The 17,400-nt window shown below is 41.3% G+C and overlaps 2 protein-coding genes across 5 annotated transcripts in view; one reads left to right on the forward strand and one right to left on the reverse strand.

The window, feature by feature from the left end:
* slc2a4rg (SLC2A4 regulator) overlaps positions 1 to 7,082 on the forward strand; it is a 41,790-nt gene extending 34,708 nt beyond the window's left edge. For both annotated transcript variants that reach the window (XM_085392712.1, XM_085392713.1), the window contains one exon: positions 753 to 7,082. In XM_085392712.1, the coding sequence (XP_085248838.1) occupies positions 753 to 864 (112 nt within the window). In that variant the 3' untranslated portion in view covers positions 865 to 7,082. The remainder of the gene's footprint in view (positions 1 to 752) is intronic.
* Positions 7,083 to 10,366: 3,284 nt separating this feature from the next.
* Positions 10,367 to 17,400, reverse strand: part of zbtb46 (zinc finger and BTB domain containing 46) — a 61,363-nt gene continuing 54,329 nt past the window's right edge. For 2 of the 3 annotated variants that reach the window (XM_085393007.1, XM_085393005.1), the window contains exons 6-7: positions 17,339 to 17,381; positions 13,645 to 17,220 (exon numbers count right to left, since the gene is read on the reverse strand). In XM_085393007.1, coding sequence (XP_085249133.1) covers positions 16,424 to 17,220; positions 17,339 to 17,381 — 840 coding nt within the window. In that variant the 3' untranslated portion in view covers positions 13,645 to 16,423. The other variant, XM_085393008.1, reaches the window with a different exon arrangement.

Raw genomic sequence — 17,400 nt, forward strand, 5'->3', positions numbered from 1 at the left:
TATGAAACCGCGTAGTCATTGGCTAACAACTTGTAAAACACAAGTCAATAGCCGACAAAGCACATGGTTTCACAGTCAGACGTGCCCCTCCTTGTCAGATGGCAAGAAACGCTCATTTCGAGGGTGTAAAACTGGACTTCAGAAACCAGTTGGTGACGTCATGATACCTGCGTCCACCTTTTTTTAATTGTCTATGCTTTCAACACACTTCCCATTAGTTCCCTTAGAGGAGTCTGCAGGAAGTCCATGCAAACTCCTCAGGCTGGGAACTAAAATGAAAAATTTTGGCTATTGTAGCTACAAAGCTATTATCATTTCAGTGGGTCACAGTAGGTTAAATGAATAAAACTGCTGCTTGCACTAATATACTTTCTGAAACGTGAATGTGATTACATTCGTACCTGTGTGATGTTATTGGGCTGGGTATTTAATTCTGCTGATAAGTAGTTTGACTGTTTTAAATTCTTATAATGGCGTTTGGATCATATGTGTAATTATAATTGTGCACCGCCAAAAGCCTGTGTTACTCTTCAAGGTGCTGAACCATGTCAGATATTACATGTGTATAGGTATAATAATATCGGCCTCTTCAAAAATGGTGTTCTTGTACTGAATCACTGAATTATTTAAAAGAGAGATACTGTACCTACTCACCTTTAAGCACATTGTACGTACATGTTTGCCGTTTGCCCATGTGTGTGTCTGGATGTCTATGTGCATGTCCTTATGCTGTCACATCTGCTGTTACCAAGGAAACCCCGTGGGGAGGCGAAGAAGTGCCGAAAGGTGTACGGCATGGAGAAGAGAGACATGTGGTGCACAGCCTGTCGTTGGAAAAAGGCCTGTCAGAGATTCACCGACTAATAAAGTCCCCTTCCTCGGTCTGCGATATGAGCTCTTCCCCTCTAGGAGCGACAGCGAGGTGGACACTTCCACTGAGGAAATAAGGGGAGTCTCTTCACAATGGAGTTCTCAGCACTGCTTCCTCCAGCCCAGCAGTGGGTTTCGCCTTCACTCTTTTCCGTTTCCAAACACAAAGACAAAACAAAACTGATGCTTCAAAACAAACATTTTAAAAAAACTTCTCGAGAGAGAGAGAAAAAAAATCTTTATGCAGGTTTGGATACTTTGTTCTAAGACTGAAACATTTTCACTCTGTTGAGTTAAGGAAAAAAAAAGAAACATTTAAATTCGATTATAAGCCTTTTGATTTGAGTTTTTGTTTTCAAATTGCTTCAACTCAAGGCATTGTTTAAAGACTACAAATAAGCTTTTGGGCATGCTCTGTTGTTTATCAGAAGAGCATCATGCAAGCTACTGTTTTTGAGTCGGATCATGGGTTAACACCTGATGTGCTTTGTAAGACCTCTGTAGCATATCTGTTTCTCAGTGTCACTGTTTAAGGGACTCCAAACCTACCAGGTGCAAAAAGCCTGTTCACTTACAGCCAGCAGATTTGGCGTAAGCTCTACCATCTCTGTCTTCAGCAGTCTGGCTGACTGCATGTCGAAATGCGTTTTGTCCAGTATCAAACAACTAGTTTGTTACACAGATTCAGAGTAGCCAAACAGCTATATTTGTTTTGCAAAGCTGCACAAAAACCCTTCACACTAAGTGGTACAAAAATATTTCCTGTGATGCACCAAAATGTTTTCAAGATATGTATTTCCCTCTGCTCTTCTCTCTACTTTTAGAAATATGCACCTTCTTTTAAAGTGTCACGGTAACAAAAAAAAGTGGACATCTGTTTCTTATACTGTGTAGTTTATTTTCAGCAATGAGTTGCTGACGCAACAAGTAGATTCACTGTGCAATTGGCAGAGTTGCAGGATTGATTATCATCTGTCTTGCTTTGTGGTTGAGTTGAGGCTGAAAGGCTGATAGTTTTTTCTTCTAACAGCTGATGCTCTTAAAGAGATTGTTTACCACGACGATACGTGAATGAGAACTGCCCTTTGAAACTTTAACTTACAGTCTGACTTATTATCTGACTTGATTGCCACCTGATGATGACAATCAGGTGCTCTAATTCATATTCTTACAGTTTTAAGAGGACAGGTTACTCACTCTGCCATATTTGGAATAGTTAGCATTAACCAGCATTGCACACCACAGTTAATTTCATAGGTCTGAAATTATCTTTTGCTCTGGTGTAACATTTGGAAATAAATAAGCAGGATTAAGTCAAGTCAGTGCGGGGCAGGGTTTTTGTAGATTGACTGATTTATGTAAACAATTAATGTAGCAATATTTTACCAAAATGAAGTCTTACTTTTCAGATTAGGCCTATAAGAGTAAAGGAGAGGCCAAGGTTTCCATGCTTTAGATAAAATATAAGTGGGAGATTTTTAGAAGGTTAAATTCTTTATTGTTCTTTTTTCCCGCTCAACATAGCCCCTTTAAGGACGTTTTACATCACTACTGGAAATTTAAAGTAAATGGTTACGTCTTAAAATCCCATTTATCTGAAATAAGCAACAGAGAGCAAAATAAAAACAAGATATTTTTTAGGTTGTCCCTGTTTAAAGGTTAACTAGCTTTAAATTGTGAGCGTCAATGGCAAAAAGCACTTATAATTGACAAATAAATGACATGAGTAATCTATGTAGTGATCTGTTTTTGATATTAATTAAAAAAAAAAATCAGGAACAATTGTTAAGAGTGCATTATTATTTATGCATATTCCCCTTCCCCGTTCATAGTGTACATCTCTCATCAGGTTTCTCAGAGCTGGCTGAGGTATTTTTTTTAGATTTAGATGACTGAGATGAAAGATAATCTTCTAAAGATACTTCCCATTAACCATTGAGCCAAATAAAAGTGCCGACATTCTTAGTGACAAAATAAAGGTTTCTGGCAAAACTTCACCTACTTTCACAGAAAAGAAGGTGAAGTCTGAAAGTGAGTAAGGCGTCATGAGCTCTTGTAGTTGACCCATGTGTCAGGATGTGACTGTTGAAAGTGTTGCTGGATCTTCTGTGTAGTTTCTAATATCTCCTGTTCTTTGGACTGTTAATTCTGATACAACCCAACTCCATTAAGAAGAAAAAACTTTTAACTGGTAACTTTTTTTTCTCTCAGAGACATAAAACAGATATATATTTTTCCTTTTCTTTTTTTTTTTTTTTTTTTTTGAGATTCAACTCTGTGTTTATTGTTAGCAGATTTTATATGCAGCTCGGCAGCATGCCCTCGACTCTCTAAGCGACACTGCCTTTACCTGATCTCAGTAGAAATGTATGACAAACAGAGTGCCTGTCCTCCGTATGAGAATGCAATCTTTGAACTGTCTCCTTGACTGAGGTACAGGATGACTTCAGACATTTGTCGCCATAGAAACACCTGTGCTGTCCTTTGTCATCGCAGAGTCGCATGTGCTGTCTGTTGTTGGTTGATGCCACATTAGAGTGAGAGAAACAATTACTTTATCTCCTGAGTTCACTCACTTACAAAGAAATGAACAGATTTTTATGGTAGTTACATTTTAATGGAGACAGACAGAATATCAACCAAAAAAACCCAACAAAAAACCCACATTACATAAAAGTTTGCATGTAAAACATGACTTAGTACTCGATGGACAAACCCTTGCTGACAAGCACAGCGGTAAGACGTTACTTGTAGTTGGTCACCAGGTTTGCACACATCTCAGGAGAGATTTTGGCTCACTCCTCTTTACAGAAACTCTAAATCCACTCAGTTTTCTTGGCCTCTGTTTGGCACTTTAAAGCTCAATTTCAGCTTCAGTTCCCTCCACAGATTTTCTCTAGGACTGAGGTCTGGAGACTAGCTAGGCCACTCCATTCATTTGTTGCCTTGCCGGTATATTTTGGGTCATTGTCATGCTGCAAGACTCATCCACGAGCCATCTTCAGTGTTCTGGCTGACTGATGGAGGCTCTCTTCCAAGATTTTACAGTACACATCCTTGTCCATTGGCCCCTTTAATGCGGTGAAGTTGCCCTGTGCTCTTAGCAGAAAGACAGCACCAAAGCATAATGTTTCCACCTCTGACTGTAGGGATGGTTTTCTTTGAGTGATACTCAGCATTTCTGTTCCTCCAAACATGACAGGTTGCGTTGATGCCTCACTGCAGCACTTTCTCCAAAGCCTGCTGTGAATCACTTAGATGTTCACTGGCAAACTTAAGATGGGTCTACGTGAGCAGGGGGACCTTGTAGGTGCTGCAACATTTCAGTCTATTACAGCATACTAGTGTGTTACCAATAGTATTTTTGGTGACTGTGATCCCAACTGCCTTCAGATCATTAACAAACTCTTCACGTGTAGTTTTGGGCTAATCCACCACCTTTTTCATGATCATCCTCACACTGTGAGGCAGGATCCTGCAAGGAGCTCCAGACTGAGGGCGATTGAGTCATTTTATATTTCTTCCATTTCCCAAAAATCACACCAGCAGTTGTCACTTTCTCACCAACCTTCCTACTGATGGTCTTGTAGCTCATTCCAGCCTAGTGCAGGTCTAGTGCAGCCAATCAGTGGAGATAAAGGACTATCTCTAACTGATTGGCTGTAATCTGTATGCCACATGGGCACATAGCCAATCTGTTGGAGCCTGAACTCTGGCTGGGTTGTAGTAGATGCTTATTTCACTCACTGATTTCAAATAAATTTATGATGTTTATGTAATGTTGGTGTTTTTTGGGGGGGGGATTTTTTGTTTTGGTTTTTTTTTTTTGGTTGGTTGGTATTCTCCCTTAAAAATTAGCCACTGTTTATTTCTTTGTAAGTGAGCAAACTTGTAAATACAGCAAGGGATGAAATAATAATTTCCCCCACTGTGTATGGTAGCACTTCCCCCTTCTAGCATTAAACACACACGAGCACTTATTGTTGTTATTGAACATTAATTTCCCCACCTTTTAAAAGAAAAGCATTATTCCAGTGGCATCTCACATAAGCTAGGTCAGCAGGCCTCTAACGTCAGAAAATTAACCATTTCACCAAGTGCCAATGAAGAGAACACAAAAAGGAAAAGATATACTGAACTAATCAAGTTGCACTAGGTTGCACTGTGCAAAGACGCGTTTTTATAACTGAAAATTTTATATACGAAACTTTTTAAGTGAAAGGGGTATTTTGTTTTGGGCGGGGTCGTGGGTGGGAGGCGTATCGTCACTGCCTGATGGAATAAATGGGGTGTCAGGGGCAGGGGTCGCGAACCTCTGCGGTTCCCCATTATTAGCACGTGATCCTGAGAGTCAGTGTCTTGCACTCTGTGTCAGAGTTGTTGTACTAAACACGGCAGTGCTGCCAGCTTTAGGAGCGTGGTACTGGAAGTACAGTGAGGTACTCGGTAGTCACTTTGCCTTTCCTTGGAAGAGTGCCAAGGGATGAACGCAGCACCAGCCTTGTCTCAGTGATGGGAAAACACCAGTTTTAGCCAGTAGCTACACATTATCAGCTTGATAACAAATGCTTTACAGTGTTTTATTGCCTGGAGTTTCTTTTCACAGTACAATTTTTATCCACAAAGCTCAGCCTTGTGCTTCCTTTACTTAAAAACAAGTTCCTGCTTCTTTACATTTTGCTGAAAAAAGTAACATGTACATATGTTATTAGTGCTGGATACCACTTTTTTATTTTGTATCCTTCGCTGAGCTTTGGGTTAGTGTCAAATGCACCCCATTTTAGCTCTTTCTCTCTCTCTCTCTCTCTCCTCCCCATCCGCAGTGCAAGCACTTTCAGATTCCACTAACGGCGGTTACAGGCCAGCGCTTTAGCTGGCAGAGAATGGGACTTTTAGCACATGTTAAGCTAGTATGACCCTCTGCCTGCCACAGAGGCAGGTTTTTTGTTTTTTCTTAAGTTGCACTAAACTGGCGTGTGAGGGCAAGTCCCTAGACTTGTTTTATTAGGAGTTTTGTTCTTTGAGTGAATCTTGGGTAAAAACATGGGAACAAAATTGCTCTTGTGTTAGACAAGAGAACATTTGTGGTGACAAGATCAGCTATTACCCCTTTTCAGCTACATAATGAGAGATGGAGATAGAAGTTGACTGTTTGTGGGTGTGCACATTAGCAGTAGATGGAAAGCAGTGACGATATAGATGGTTTTGTGCATTTTCAGGGCTTTTTTGTACATATGCAACATAAAGAGAACCGTGAGGTTGTTGTGGGTTTTTTTTCATATATCGCTTTTCTTTTGTTTGTTGTAACTGTCATCTGAAAAGGAATTTTTTTTTTTTACAGTACCGAATGTTTTTCTTTCATTTTTAAAGTTGTTTGAGAAGTTATAGTGAACAGATTCAATGTATATTGTAGCTTAGAGGCAAAGGGGAGAAAAACAAAACATGTTGAATGTAAAACCTATAAAAAAAAAAAGTATAAAGTCTTTTTTTTGTTTTGTTCTTGTTGTTGTAATAGTTGCTGGCTAGTTGGTATTGGCCTGTAGTGAACCTTTAACATGTCCTGATTTTTGGTATCCAAATCTTTAACACCCACAGACAGCTGTTGCCGCAGTGCTAAATCATATAAAATGGCACGACCTTGCAGTATTGCTTTACTATCCTACTTTGTGCAATGAAACGCTTTACAATGGAACAAGAACTAACTTGCTTTTTGGTGACGTTCACACTGTTGCTGTTCTTTTACCCTGGCATTTTTTTTTGTTTTTCTGTGTGGTTATCATTGTCAGAGGTGTTGTTTGTGGATTTGATGTTAAGTTTTGTTAGGCAGGATAACCTTCATCATGGGGCACCATGGAAATTTTTGATCCTGCCTTGCACATTCCAATAGATGGCATGCTTTTAGTGTCTTCCAACTTCTCACATAAAAACAAACAAAAAACAAAAAAACATATCCTTTCCTCTTCCTTTTTACTACAGCGATTTTCCCGATCACCTTTTCCACTTCCTGTTCTTGTCCTGTCCAGCTTTATTGTGGTCACACCCAAGCCTTTACCCAGTATATTAAGCTAAACTAAACCCTTGAAATGTGCATCAGAAAGCCTTTGTTTTGCTGTTGTTTTGTTCTTTTTTTGTTTTTTTCAATTACGTCAAAATTGATGTGGTGCTTTTGTGAATGTCGTCTGTAAACCAGCAGCAGCAAAGCCAATAGATCTCCTTCCAAATCAAATGTAATGCATTGCAATGGCAGCTCTACACAGTTCTCTGCTTCTTCTACTACTTTGCTGTGTTGTTTGTCTGGGAGTTTACTCCGTCTGTCACTTCTCTCATCCGATGACCTATTTTTTCCCCGTACCATCTCGTGTTTTTACTGAGCCTTACGCTGGCTGGCATAAAAACCAACCTTTGCTTTTTATTTCTCGATTGATTGATTGATTGTCTGGTTGAGTTTGAGGTTATTTTGCATGTCTAGTATCGCTCATTTCCCCCCCTTTTTTTCTTTTTCGTTAGGAGATACAACACTGAAGGGTTTTATGTGTTAGATTTCCCCTCCAAGTATCCAATAACCCAAGGCTGATGTAGTCTGTTTTTCACCAGATGTAAAAATGCTCATTGCAACCCGTAACACACACAAACACACAGTGCTAAGAGCATTTTGTGGGAAACTTGACGTCAGTCTTGGGTCTTCACTGGAGGGCAAGATTTCTCCTGTGTGTGGGCTTGGCCTCTGGTCCTCATCAGCAGTCCCACGCACATGGAGGAAGCACTTTCTGAGGAGTGGTGCACTCAAGGAGTATTTGTGTGAATGTCAAGCTCATGACGAGAGCTTGGAAAGATGGATGAAACATGTATGATGTCGATAATGTGATCTCTGTGATGTAATGTGACAGAAAGGAAAATAAAACCTAAATGGAAGCAGCCTTGTCATCGGGTTCATTTGTTTATATGAAGATGACTATGACTATCGAAGTGTAAGCTTCAAAGGCAACAGTGGATTCATTCCTTCTGCTTTTGCTACCTCGGCTGTCTTTTGACTTGTGTATTCCTCCCCCTTGTGGACAACAGGTGGTGTGACAGCACCATTGCTATTAGCTGTGTTCATGAAAACAAAAGGCACAGCACACACTGGTCACTTCTTTACAGCAGCAATTTCAAAATTTATTGAGACTGATTGGTTTTTGCAAATAATAGTCAAGCTAATTCTTCCACTAAACATGAATTAGAAAGAGGCTTGGACGGCTGGCGGGCCTGTCCCAACATCAAAACAGGAGGCTCATGGTTGACTGTAAAAATGTTTTGTGATCAGTACTATCAACCAAAAAAATATCAGCACAAGAGCACTTAAAATCTGCCCAAAACAAAACAGGTGTAAAAACAGGACAGGTTTTTTTTTTGATTATTTAGCACATTTTGTTACAAACACAGGATTATGATAATATAAAGTCAGCATCATATTGAACAATATTCCCAATGAAAATAAACAAACCTCAAGCTTCAAGTGCGACCTTTTACAAATCAGAGACCCTCTGAAACTTGAGGGAGAAAATAAATAATATATAATAGTAATATAAATTTATATATATGAAGGTATACACACATCACTCTTAGTAGAAGAACAAAATCTAAAGTAAAAAGCGCCAATTTTGAAATATAGTATAATATAGATATACCCATATCTATGGCTTCATGATTTGCACGTGTGAATCAAGCTATACAGGCTAAATGAGGATTGCAATTTGTACATGTCTAAGAATACCCATATTCATCTGCAATAGAGCAAAAAATTCCAGTTTTGCATCGTGTGGAATGAGACAGTTGTGTGCAGATGCCGAAGATGCCGCTTTGGTATGACAAAATGAACATAGGCATGCAGTTAAGACCACAGAATCAGGGCACAAAAGGTCATCAACACACAGTGGGAAGGAGAATCTGGTCGCCCATCATGATTTGTCTCTTTGAAGTTTTCAAAATCCTCGAACGTTTCGGCCCTCTAATCTGATCGGTCGCATCTCGATAATCTCTATCCATTGAGTTACAAATATTCAGTCGTCTCTTGGAAACAAACACTCTTGCAAGCACACAGGTGAAATGTCATTGAGGCACATATTGAGGGGTTGATGGCAGACGTTTTCCTGAAGTACAACCCAGAATGAGGAAGAAGACGTACAGTACAGATCGTGAGAAGAGCGCGGGGGCCGGGGGAGTCACACATACATCCAGATGCCTCTCAGGGGCCAAAACAGCACCACAGGACAGAGATTTGCCACCGATTATGGGCTCCTTCCACACCCACCATTGACATTCATAAACATATTCTACCCCATTGTCTTTCTTCTTTTTTTTTCACCCCAGAAAAGTACAACTGTTTGATAAGTGGGTCAAACAAAAGCACAATAAATAATGCAAATAAAATAAAGATATCTGTCAGACATAAAGAAAGCATCACAAATCTCACTGTACTGAGAGTCTCTCAGCAGGGGCTGATGGGAAGTGCAGTCCATGGCACCTACAGAAGAGGCCAAATGTGTGCGACCAGCACTGGCAACAAAATGTTTCCCAGAGTTACTACTGCAGCACTCTTTCCCTTTATGTAAATGAACTGGGGTCAAGCCAGGAAAGCACTGACATATAGGAATACAGCATGTGGACTCAACGCTCTACTGTCCGATAGACGTGTTTCGTCTGCACATTGCATTTCTACTTGATTGCGTGTCATCAAAGGCGTGAGACACAGCAGTAGCCAGAAAAAAGAAAGGAAAAAGAATCAGCCTGGTTTTAGGATGCGGTCTTCAAAAGCTAGCTGGTCCTTTCACACAGCCCTTCATATTCACAATAATACCATAACGTGCACTTTTTTGTTTTTTGTTTTTCCAAACTGTGACGAATAATGACAGGTTCAAAAAAATAAAAACAACCCAACAACAAAACTGTTTACCACAACAATAAATCCAGAAGCACCTGCACACACAGACCGTGAAACAAAAGCACTTTATGTATACAAATTACTAGATTGTTTTTGGTTCGATATTAATCAATTAGTGTACATTAGTGATGCAAAAGCATGTGCTGAATACATGTTTCAATCAATATCTAACAGAGATGTTTGACAGTGAATGTGTTTTCCCCCCTGGTAAAAAAAAAAAAAAGAAGAAATAAAAATAAAAGCAAATACGACAGAGAAAGCATAAACTGGCACAATAAAAGATTGATAAAAGCCCCATGGCTTGCTGTCCACAACAAGGCAAAGTATAAAAGCTTTTTTTTTCTTATACAAGATATAAAATATCCAAAAAAAAAAGAACACACCATAAAGCTTAGCATCCAGCACTTAATAATAATTAATAATAGTAACATCAACGACAAGTAATCATAGTTCTGATATTCATAATAATAAGACATGTCATCTGACTCACTTGAATTGTCAACTTTGCCGAAAACAAACAAACCAAAAAACAAAACAAAACATGGAAATAATCTTAAGAACTGAATATAGAATATCTTTTGGCCACTGGACACTCATCCTTGCATACAAGCAGCCATCCTGTTCCACTCAACACGTACAGAGAGGGCGAGAGCAAGGGAAGGACTTCTGAAAATTAGGAATCCACAAATAAACAAACAGGTTTCTCAATAAATAGCTGTCAAACAAAACAAAGTCAAATTACACTCTCTGCAAAGAGCAAACTCTGAATTTCAAGCACAATTCTGCAATTCTTCTTGTTTTTTTAACCTTGCAAAGCCAGAGAAAGCATATCAGCAAAAGAATCGTGGAAAGAGTCTGCATATTCTGATTCCAGCAAGTGGAATTACATGACTCACTTAAAACGCGCACACGGCAAACGAACAAACCAAAAAAAAAATTTACACAAAGGCAGCTCCTCCTTAAGTGTGAGAGACTTAGCTCTCAGGTCCTATCGTCACAACCTCCAGTGTGAGAGAATCTGGACCAGAGAAAGCGAGAGAGAAGGAAAGAGTTATTAGTGTAGAGCATCCACTGTGTGCTTGAATTGATTTTAAAAACAGGAAGCAGAAACTGATGTCCACTCTGTGGGTGAAGACGGCTGAAACGCTAAAAAGCATCTTTCGGTCTCTCTGTCTCTCTCTGTCTCGCACAGCCTACAGCCCCTTTTAAATTTCCACCCACCCCCAAAAAAACAACCCCAAAACCAAAACAAAACTTTATGTACATTTCTCAAAACTCCAGTATTTCTTGGAATGGATCAATAGAAACCAGGCGGTAAACTTAAGTGAAGAAAAGATTAAGGACCCCACTGAAAGGCATAGGCTATATAAACAGCAATCTGCACAAAGATTCAGTGATTTCTATTTCGTGATAACAGTCAAGAGGACATAAAGTATATCCTTAAAGGTAGGTGCGGTCACCGAGTTGTTTAGGTAAGTAAAGATCAGATCAAAAATGTAAACCACGGGTTCAGGGTATTGATAGGAGTCAGTTGTCATTAAAGTGCAAGTCTGTGGCAGTAGGACAGATTTAGACCCCCCCTTCACTCATAGGGAGACACTTTTCCCAGAAGCATTATAGTCATAGTTATAAGACCAAGACAGCCTTCCTCCTGGCTATTTCCCTACACTGTCAGTGATCCTTGATTTCCATGATGATTGTGATGGCAAACATACATAGCAGTCTGGCGTTGGCCATGTCCTTGGCAGCGCCGCCATTGATTCCTGTTTTGACAGAGTAGAAAACTACTGGACTCTGGCCTGAACCCTCGAGAAAAATAACACAAAAACACTGCATCAGAATTAAAGGAGGTAAGCAGAAAAAGCCTTGCACTGAGCCATCTCTTCCTCTACTATGGCAGTCAAGGTTGAGAAAAGCGTGCGTGCGTGTGTGTGTGCATGTGTGTGTGGTAAAAGTGTGTGCATGTCGGTATGTGTGCATCTCGTAATGGTATTAGATCATTGTCGCGCATCACCCTACAGCATTTCCACTCAAAGGAAGGCCTGCCCCAAGTGGGACGAATGGGTAAAGAGAGCAGAGGATTCTGCCTGAGAGATCACAAAAGATCTTCAGAGATCGGTCGATGGGTCACTAACAGGAGCCGGACAGACTCTATGAGATCCAGGCAAAGTCCTTCTCGCTCCCATTCTGCTGTTCCCCCTCCTGTGCCGAGGAGTCACTCTCCTCTTTCTCATTGTCCAGCGTTCCGTGCGTCTCAGCGGTCATCCCTGAGTCCTTCCACTTCCCTCTGTCTTCCTCCCCTTCTCCCAGCATCTCTCCGTCCCCTTCGACCATCATCTCCTCCTCCCCTTCTCCATCTCCATCACACTCTGCTTGGTCATCGTGGAAACGGTCGCCAGGATACAACTCCTCCTCCGGAGAGATATCGCCACCCACCTCACCATTGTGGTCCAGGAGTGCGGCCATGCCTCTGCCAGAGCAATCAGCGCAGACGCCGTGGCGGCGGGAGCCATGCTTGATTCCAACACTGGCTGCTGACATGAAGACTCGGCTGCAGACTTTACAGACGTACTTCTTGTCTTTGCTGTGGACCTGTGGGATGGAAACACAACATTTTTGCAAAATTTTTAAATTCCAAGTGGAAGAGCAAAAGCCTGCAACTTCACAGCTGAAACTGAATGTGAATCCATTCAAATTACAATTGCAGCAATATGCTAGTGACAGAATAAATAAAGAGGAAGAGGAATACAATTTATTTGCTGGCAACAGGTAACTGCCAGGGGGGTCATTGACCAGTCTGCAGACCTGTGTGCATGGGGCTTTAGCAATTTTCATTTGCCATCAACCTCCAGCAACCACTAATAACAAGTCAGGAAATACAAATATTTTCACTCACGATCGGTGATTATGAGATGGTTTTGGACCACTCTTTAGGTCTCTGTGACTGGGGCCTTGTTTACTTAAATTGTGAGCTAGGTTGTGACCATGATTGTAACATTTCCGGCAGACAAGCTAACATCATATGATGGATGGTCAAATGTCTGTAAAACCTCAAGAGAGATCTAGGGCCTCCTAATTTGACCTCTGTAAACACTTTCCCACAGAGTTTATACACTCACTGTGTCACTCGTTTTGGGTCACACTGAATAAAAAATTCTGCTTATTTTGTAAATCTTGCTCATACTGTGTTTCGAAATTGAGTATTTTCTGTGATCTGAAGACACACAATAAATTGCTAAGAACAAGAGAGTGGTTTTAAAGTCTGCGGTAAACCTCACATCACATCCAGTATTTTGCAACAAGATGGCGATGGTAGAAACGTTAATCCCAAGGCTTCAAAAGGGGCACTTCAGAACCCAGTGGTAGCTATGTCCATCTTTTATACTGTCTAAGATTGCTTTGAACTAAGTAGCTGGTGTCTGTGAATGCACTATAGCATCTAAATAAGCTGGCCTTTTGTCCAAATCACTTATGGCTCCCCCCCCCCAAAAAAACCAAGATGGTAATAGCATTGATGTTAAATCAAAGCTTCTACACAGGAATTAACAAACGAGTCGGTAATGTATATATAATGTGTTGTCTGTCTCTTATATATAACATCTTTAAATCTTGACTTTGAGTAAGGTGTAATTTGCTACCTCCTACATGTAAATGAAGGCCTGCACTCACCAGTGTGTGCCTCTTCATGTGCTCCCTTCTGGTGAACTTCTTGCCACAGATTTCACAGGGGTAGGGCCTCTCACCAGTATGGGAGCGCATGTGCCTCTTTAGGATGCACTGGTGCATAGCAGAGAAACTGCAGTAGGGGCACTTGAACTTTTTGCGGATCACCGTGAAGTCATTCACTGAAAGGAGAGAGAAAGGGAGGGAGGATAGAGAGAAAAAAGGGGGAGAGAAAAAAAGAATTGAAGGTTGAGTGAAGCTTGTTTAAATAAACCAACATGTCACTTTTTAGTTACTGCATTTAATTAGCGGCATGGTCTAGAAATGTACCATCAATTCCCATGGTCACCCCAATCCCCGTCAAAGCTACGGTTGCCCTGGCAACAGCTCTTCCTCTATACTAAAGTAATAAAGGCAAAGAGATACTATAAACACATAACACAACAGCCAGTCTGCCTTAGTTGCACTAGAGGGTCTCTACTATGGACAGCGAAAAACACAGACAGAAAGACAAACACAGACAATGACAAGAAAATAAAATCACCCACACAAAGAAGGAATATTGAGTCACACAAGGGGAGGCAAAATACAACAAATATTAATACCATGTCTTAGTGTTGTGTCGGGGTCTGGTGAATCTTTTATTTAAAGTCTAGATTTAAGTGGTAGCTTAGGTAAAAGACATCGAAGTAAACTGTTTCTCTGTGTTTGTCTGTTTCTAGCCACTGACACAAAGCATATGACTCGGGGAGACTGGAATTGGATTTACGAATACAAAAACACAACAAACACTAATCACGTATAGTTGGGAGTCAAACATACGGTAGGGGTTACAAGCTTTTACAATATATTTACCTCCATCTGCAAATCGACTTCTGCTCTGATTAAATATTCAAGAAGCACATCACAAAAAAAGCATGCAAATACACATGAACTGCACAACAGTTTTGTTTTGTTTTTTTGGTTAAAGTGCAAAAGTAATGAGAGAAATATTGCAGTGTGTGTATGTGTGCACATGTGTACATAACACGGATAGCTTCATTGAAGAATAAAAACGGCAGCAACGTTTAAAAATTTCCATCATAGTTTAATTACAGCATAAAATCTACAAGTAGAATCTTGTTTGAAAAGTACAGCTTTTGTACAACACAGGGATGTCAATGAGAAAATCTAGAATGTAGAACAAAATATCTTTCAGTATTTTCACATTTTGCAACAGCACTCAAAAACAGCCTTTCAGTATTTTTCATTTCTACTCAGTGACTGGCTCTGACTATTTCCTGACTTCTGCGAGCCTGCTGCTCTGTCCCGGCTGCTGGCTAGGACAGGGCGTGCTACCTGAAAATGTGGGATTCTGTGGTAGAAAGGATTTGGCATTTAGGAATTCCCCATGTATATACACAGGATATGCACACAACAGGAAGCGGACAGATTCCCAATTGACACCAGTTCTGCTATTCTAAGCACAAAGAAGTTGCAGCTCAGTGTGCTCAAGTGATAATTAGAAGTAAACACAGGTGAATAGCTTCTCTTTGGGCATAGTAATCACAGTATGCGTATACACAATAAACCTATTTACTGTAATTGGGTTTTATCAAGACAGTATCTTGTTGCATGTTAAAGGCCTGCTGTAAACGAAAGAGCGAAAATTTTGGCAGAAATTGGTGTGAATTTACATTAGCAATGGGTTTCAAGCCAGTGTTCAAGCTGATTCCAATAATCCTGCTTCTGCCCATCGACATCCTCCACCACCTCTCTTATTATTCTCCTGCATTTGCCTACTTGTCTCTCTTGATCTCTCATTTTCTACCCCGTGCTCACAACCACACCATTATCTATCTGCAGCCGTGACATCACTAAGATCATCCAGAATCTGCCCTTCATTGCCCACTTCCTCTTCAGATGAGGGGTCAGAGGTTAAGAGGGGCCGGAGCCGTGAAGGACCAATTACTGTCCAGCTCCAACCACACTCAGCCGTTGCAAGAATTACAGATCTGGGAGAGAAGAGATGGACAGAGAAAGAGAAAATGACACCACCCAACCCCCCCTTCCTAGCTGCTACTGATCTATTGTTTTAGCTGGCTTTGTCTCGTTCAGCACATCCCCTCATCTGTACCGATATGACAGTCTTTGACTGAAAGCTGTCATGTCGCACTGAGTTCAAGATACTGTGCTCAATAGCGGTGGATTTTGGGGTCAAATTCTCAAATCGAATGTTTTTGTTCTGTGTTTCAGTTCTTTTATGACAGTTCCTTCTATCAGCTGAGGCGTACTGCCCCTGGCATCAGTCATATTCTCGCCTGGGTTTTTATTCTGTCCTTATGATGCAATGCTACAAAATTCCTGCAGGTGGTGTGGTTGTGTGGGCTGTGACTCAGAGTAATGCCTGGCAGATATCTTTGAATGTCTTTGTGCCCCTAATGCAGGGGTGGACAGAAAGATAAAGATCTCTCTGCCTAAAAAGGAGAGAAGAGTTTAGTCAGACTGGTGGCTGGCGACAGAGAGTGAGACAAGTGGTTAAGGTCGGGGAGGTGGAAACCCCCATCCCCCCCCAAATCTCTCAACCCGGCACTGCAGTGGAAAGTAATTCACCTGTTCATGGGTACACTCAGTGCTCACTAAAACTATTCGCTCAGTCTAAAAAGACCACATATATTTTCAGTCAAAGGTTTGTTTTAAACGTATCTCTCTTTTTTTTTTGCATAGCAGTTGTGCAGTTTTGACACATTAGTCGTCAGTTTGAGTCACCATTAAAAAAAAAATAGTGACATAAAACTTTGCAAGCAATAGAAAAAGTCCCTAGATATTTATATCCATAATCAACAGACATATGATTTTAAAAGGAACTCTTACTTTGTTACTGCGATGACACCACAGAGTATTTTTTGGCATGAACGTAAAACACATTTGAGGATACACGACTAACTGATGGGTAGGAAATTGTGTAGCGTGCTGCCTGTAATTCCACTCTCAGTTTTCCACATTGATACTGTGATTGTGATTGTCAACCTTCATCTGTTGCGTTACTCGCCACAGTGGGTCTATAGTCCCACCCTGAGACATTTCCATTCCAATGTTGCCTCCCAGTATAGCTCCTGGCACTGACCCCACCTGGCAGCACACCTTTACATGTGTGGCCAGGTTTTTCTGGGTGCTAAAAGCCTTGGCACAGGCAGGGCAGGTGTGCCCTCTCTCTTTGGAGTGAACGGATGACAGGTGCCTGTGTAGGTCTGTGCGGTCTCTAAAGTGTTTCAGACAGTACACACACTGCATCAACTTCTTCTTGAAGTGGATGGTCTTCTCGTGTCGGTCCGCATTAGATTTGAGAGTGAAGCTGGCGGGGCACTGCGAGCACAGGTACCGCGCCGGTGCAGGCTCAGCTACCGCAGGCTGGTATAAAGACTGAAAGGGAAAAGGATGATTTTGCGGATGTTGATGGGGCTGGGTTGGTTGGTGGTGCGGACCTTGGATGCTTGGCCAGTCAAGGGACAAGGCCATCAGAGATAGGGTGTGGCGGTACTCGTGCTCCCTGAGATGCTCCAGGCTGCGGAACAGCCGTTTGCACAGGGAACAGGCGAACCCCTGTGAGGGCCAGGCACCGTGCTCTGGCACAACCCTTTCCCCTAATCCAGCCTCTTCACCCAGCCCAAGCAGCCCTTTAGTCCCTCTGCCAACCACGGGCACTGACGCAGGCACAGTCAAGCCACCCGCACAACTCCCCTCGCCCATCTGATCCCTCTCGACAGGAGACTGGTCACCTTCCAAGGCTGAAATAGTGAGAAGGATGGTGAGAGTGAAAGTCAGAGAAATAATGAGGTACAATAAGCACAAGCTTAAGTTATCACGACTATTAAATTGTGACAACTTTTATAGCATACTCCATACCTGTGTTGTATTCTTTCGTGTCTTCTTTGTCTTTCGTGCCCTCCTGTAAGCGCAAAACATAT

The sequence above is a fragment of the Rhamphochromis longiceps genome, linkage group LG20, assembly GCF_057381845.1.
Source record: "Rhamphochromis longiceps isolate RC_006_pf linkage group LG20, R_longiceps_female_GT1.1, whole genome shotgun sequence".
Lineage (NCBI taxonomy): Eukaryota > Metazoa > Chordata > Actinopteri > Cichliformes > Cichlidae > Rhamphochromis > Rhamphochromis longiceps.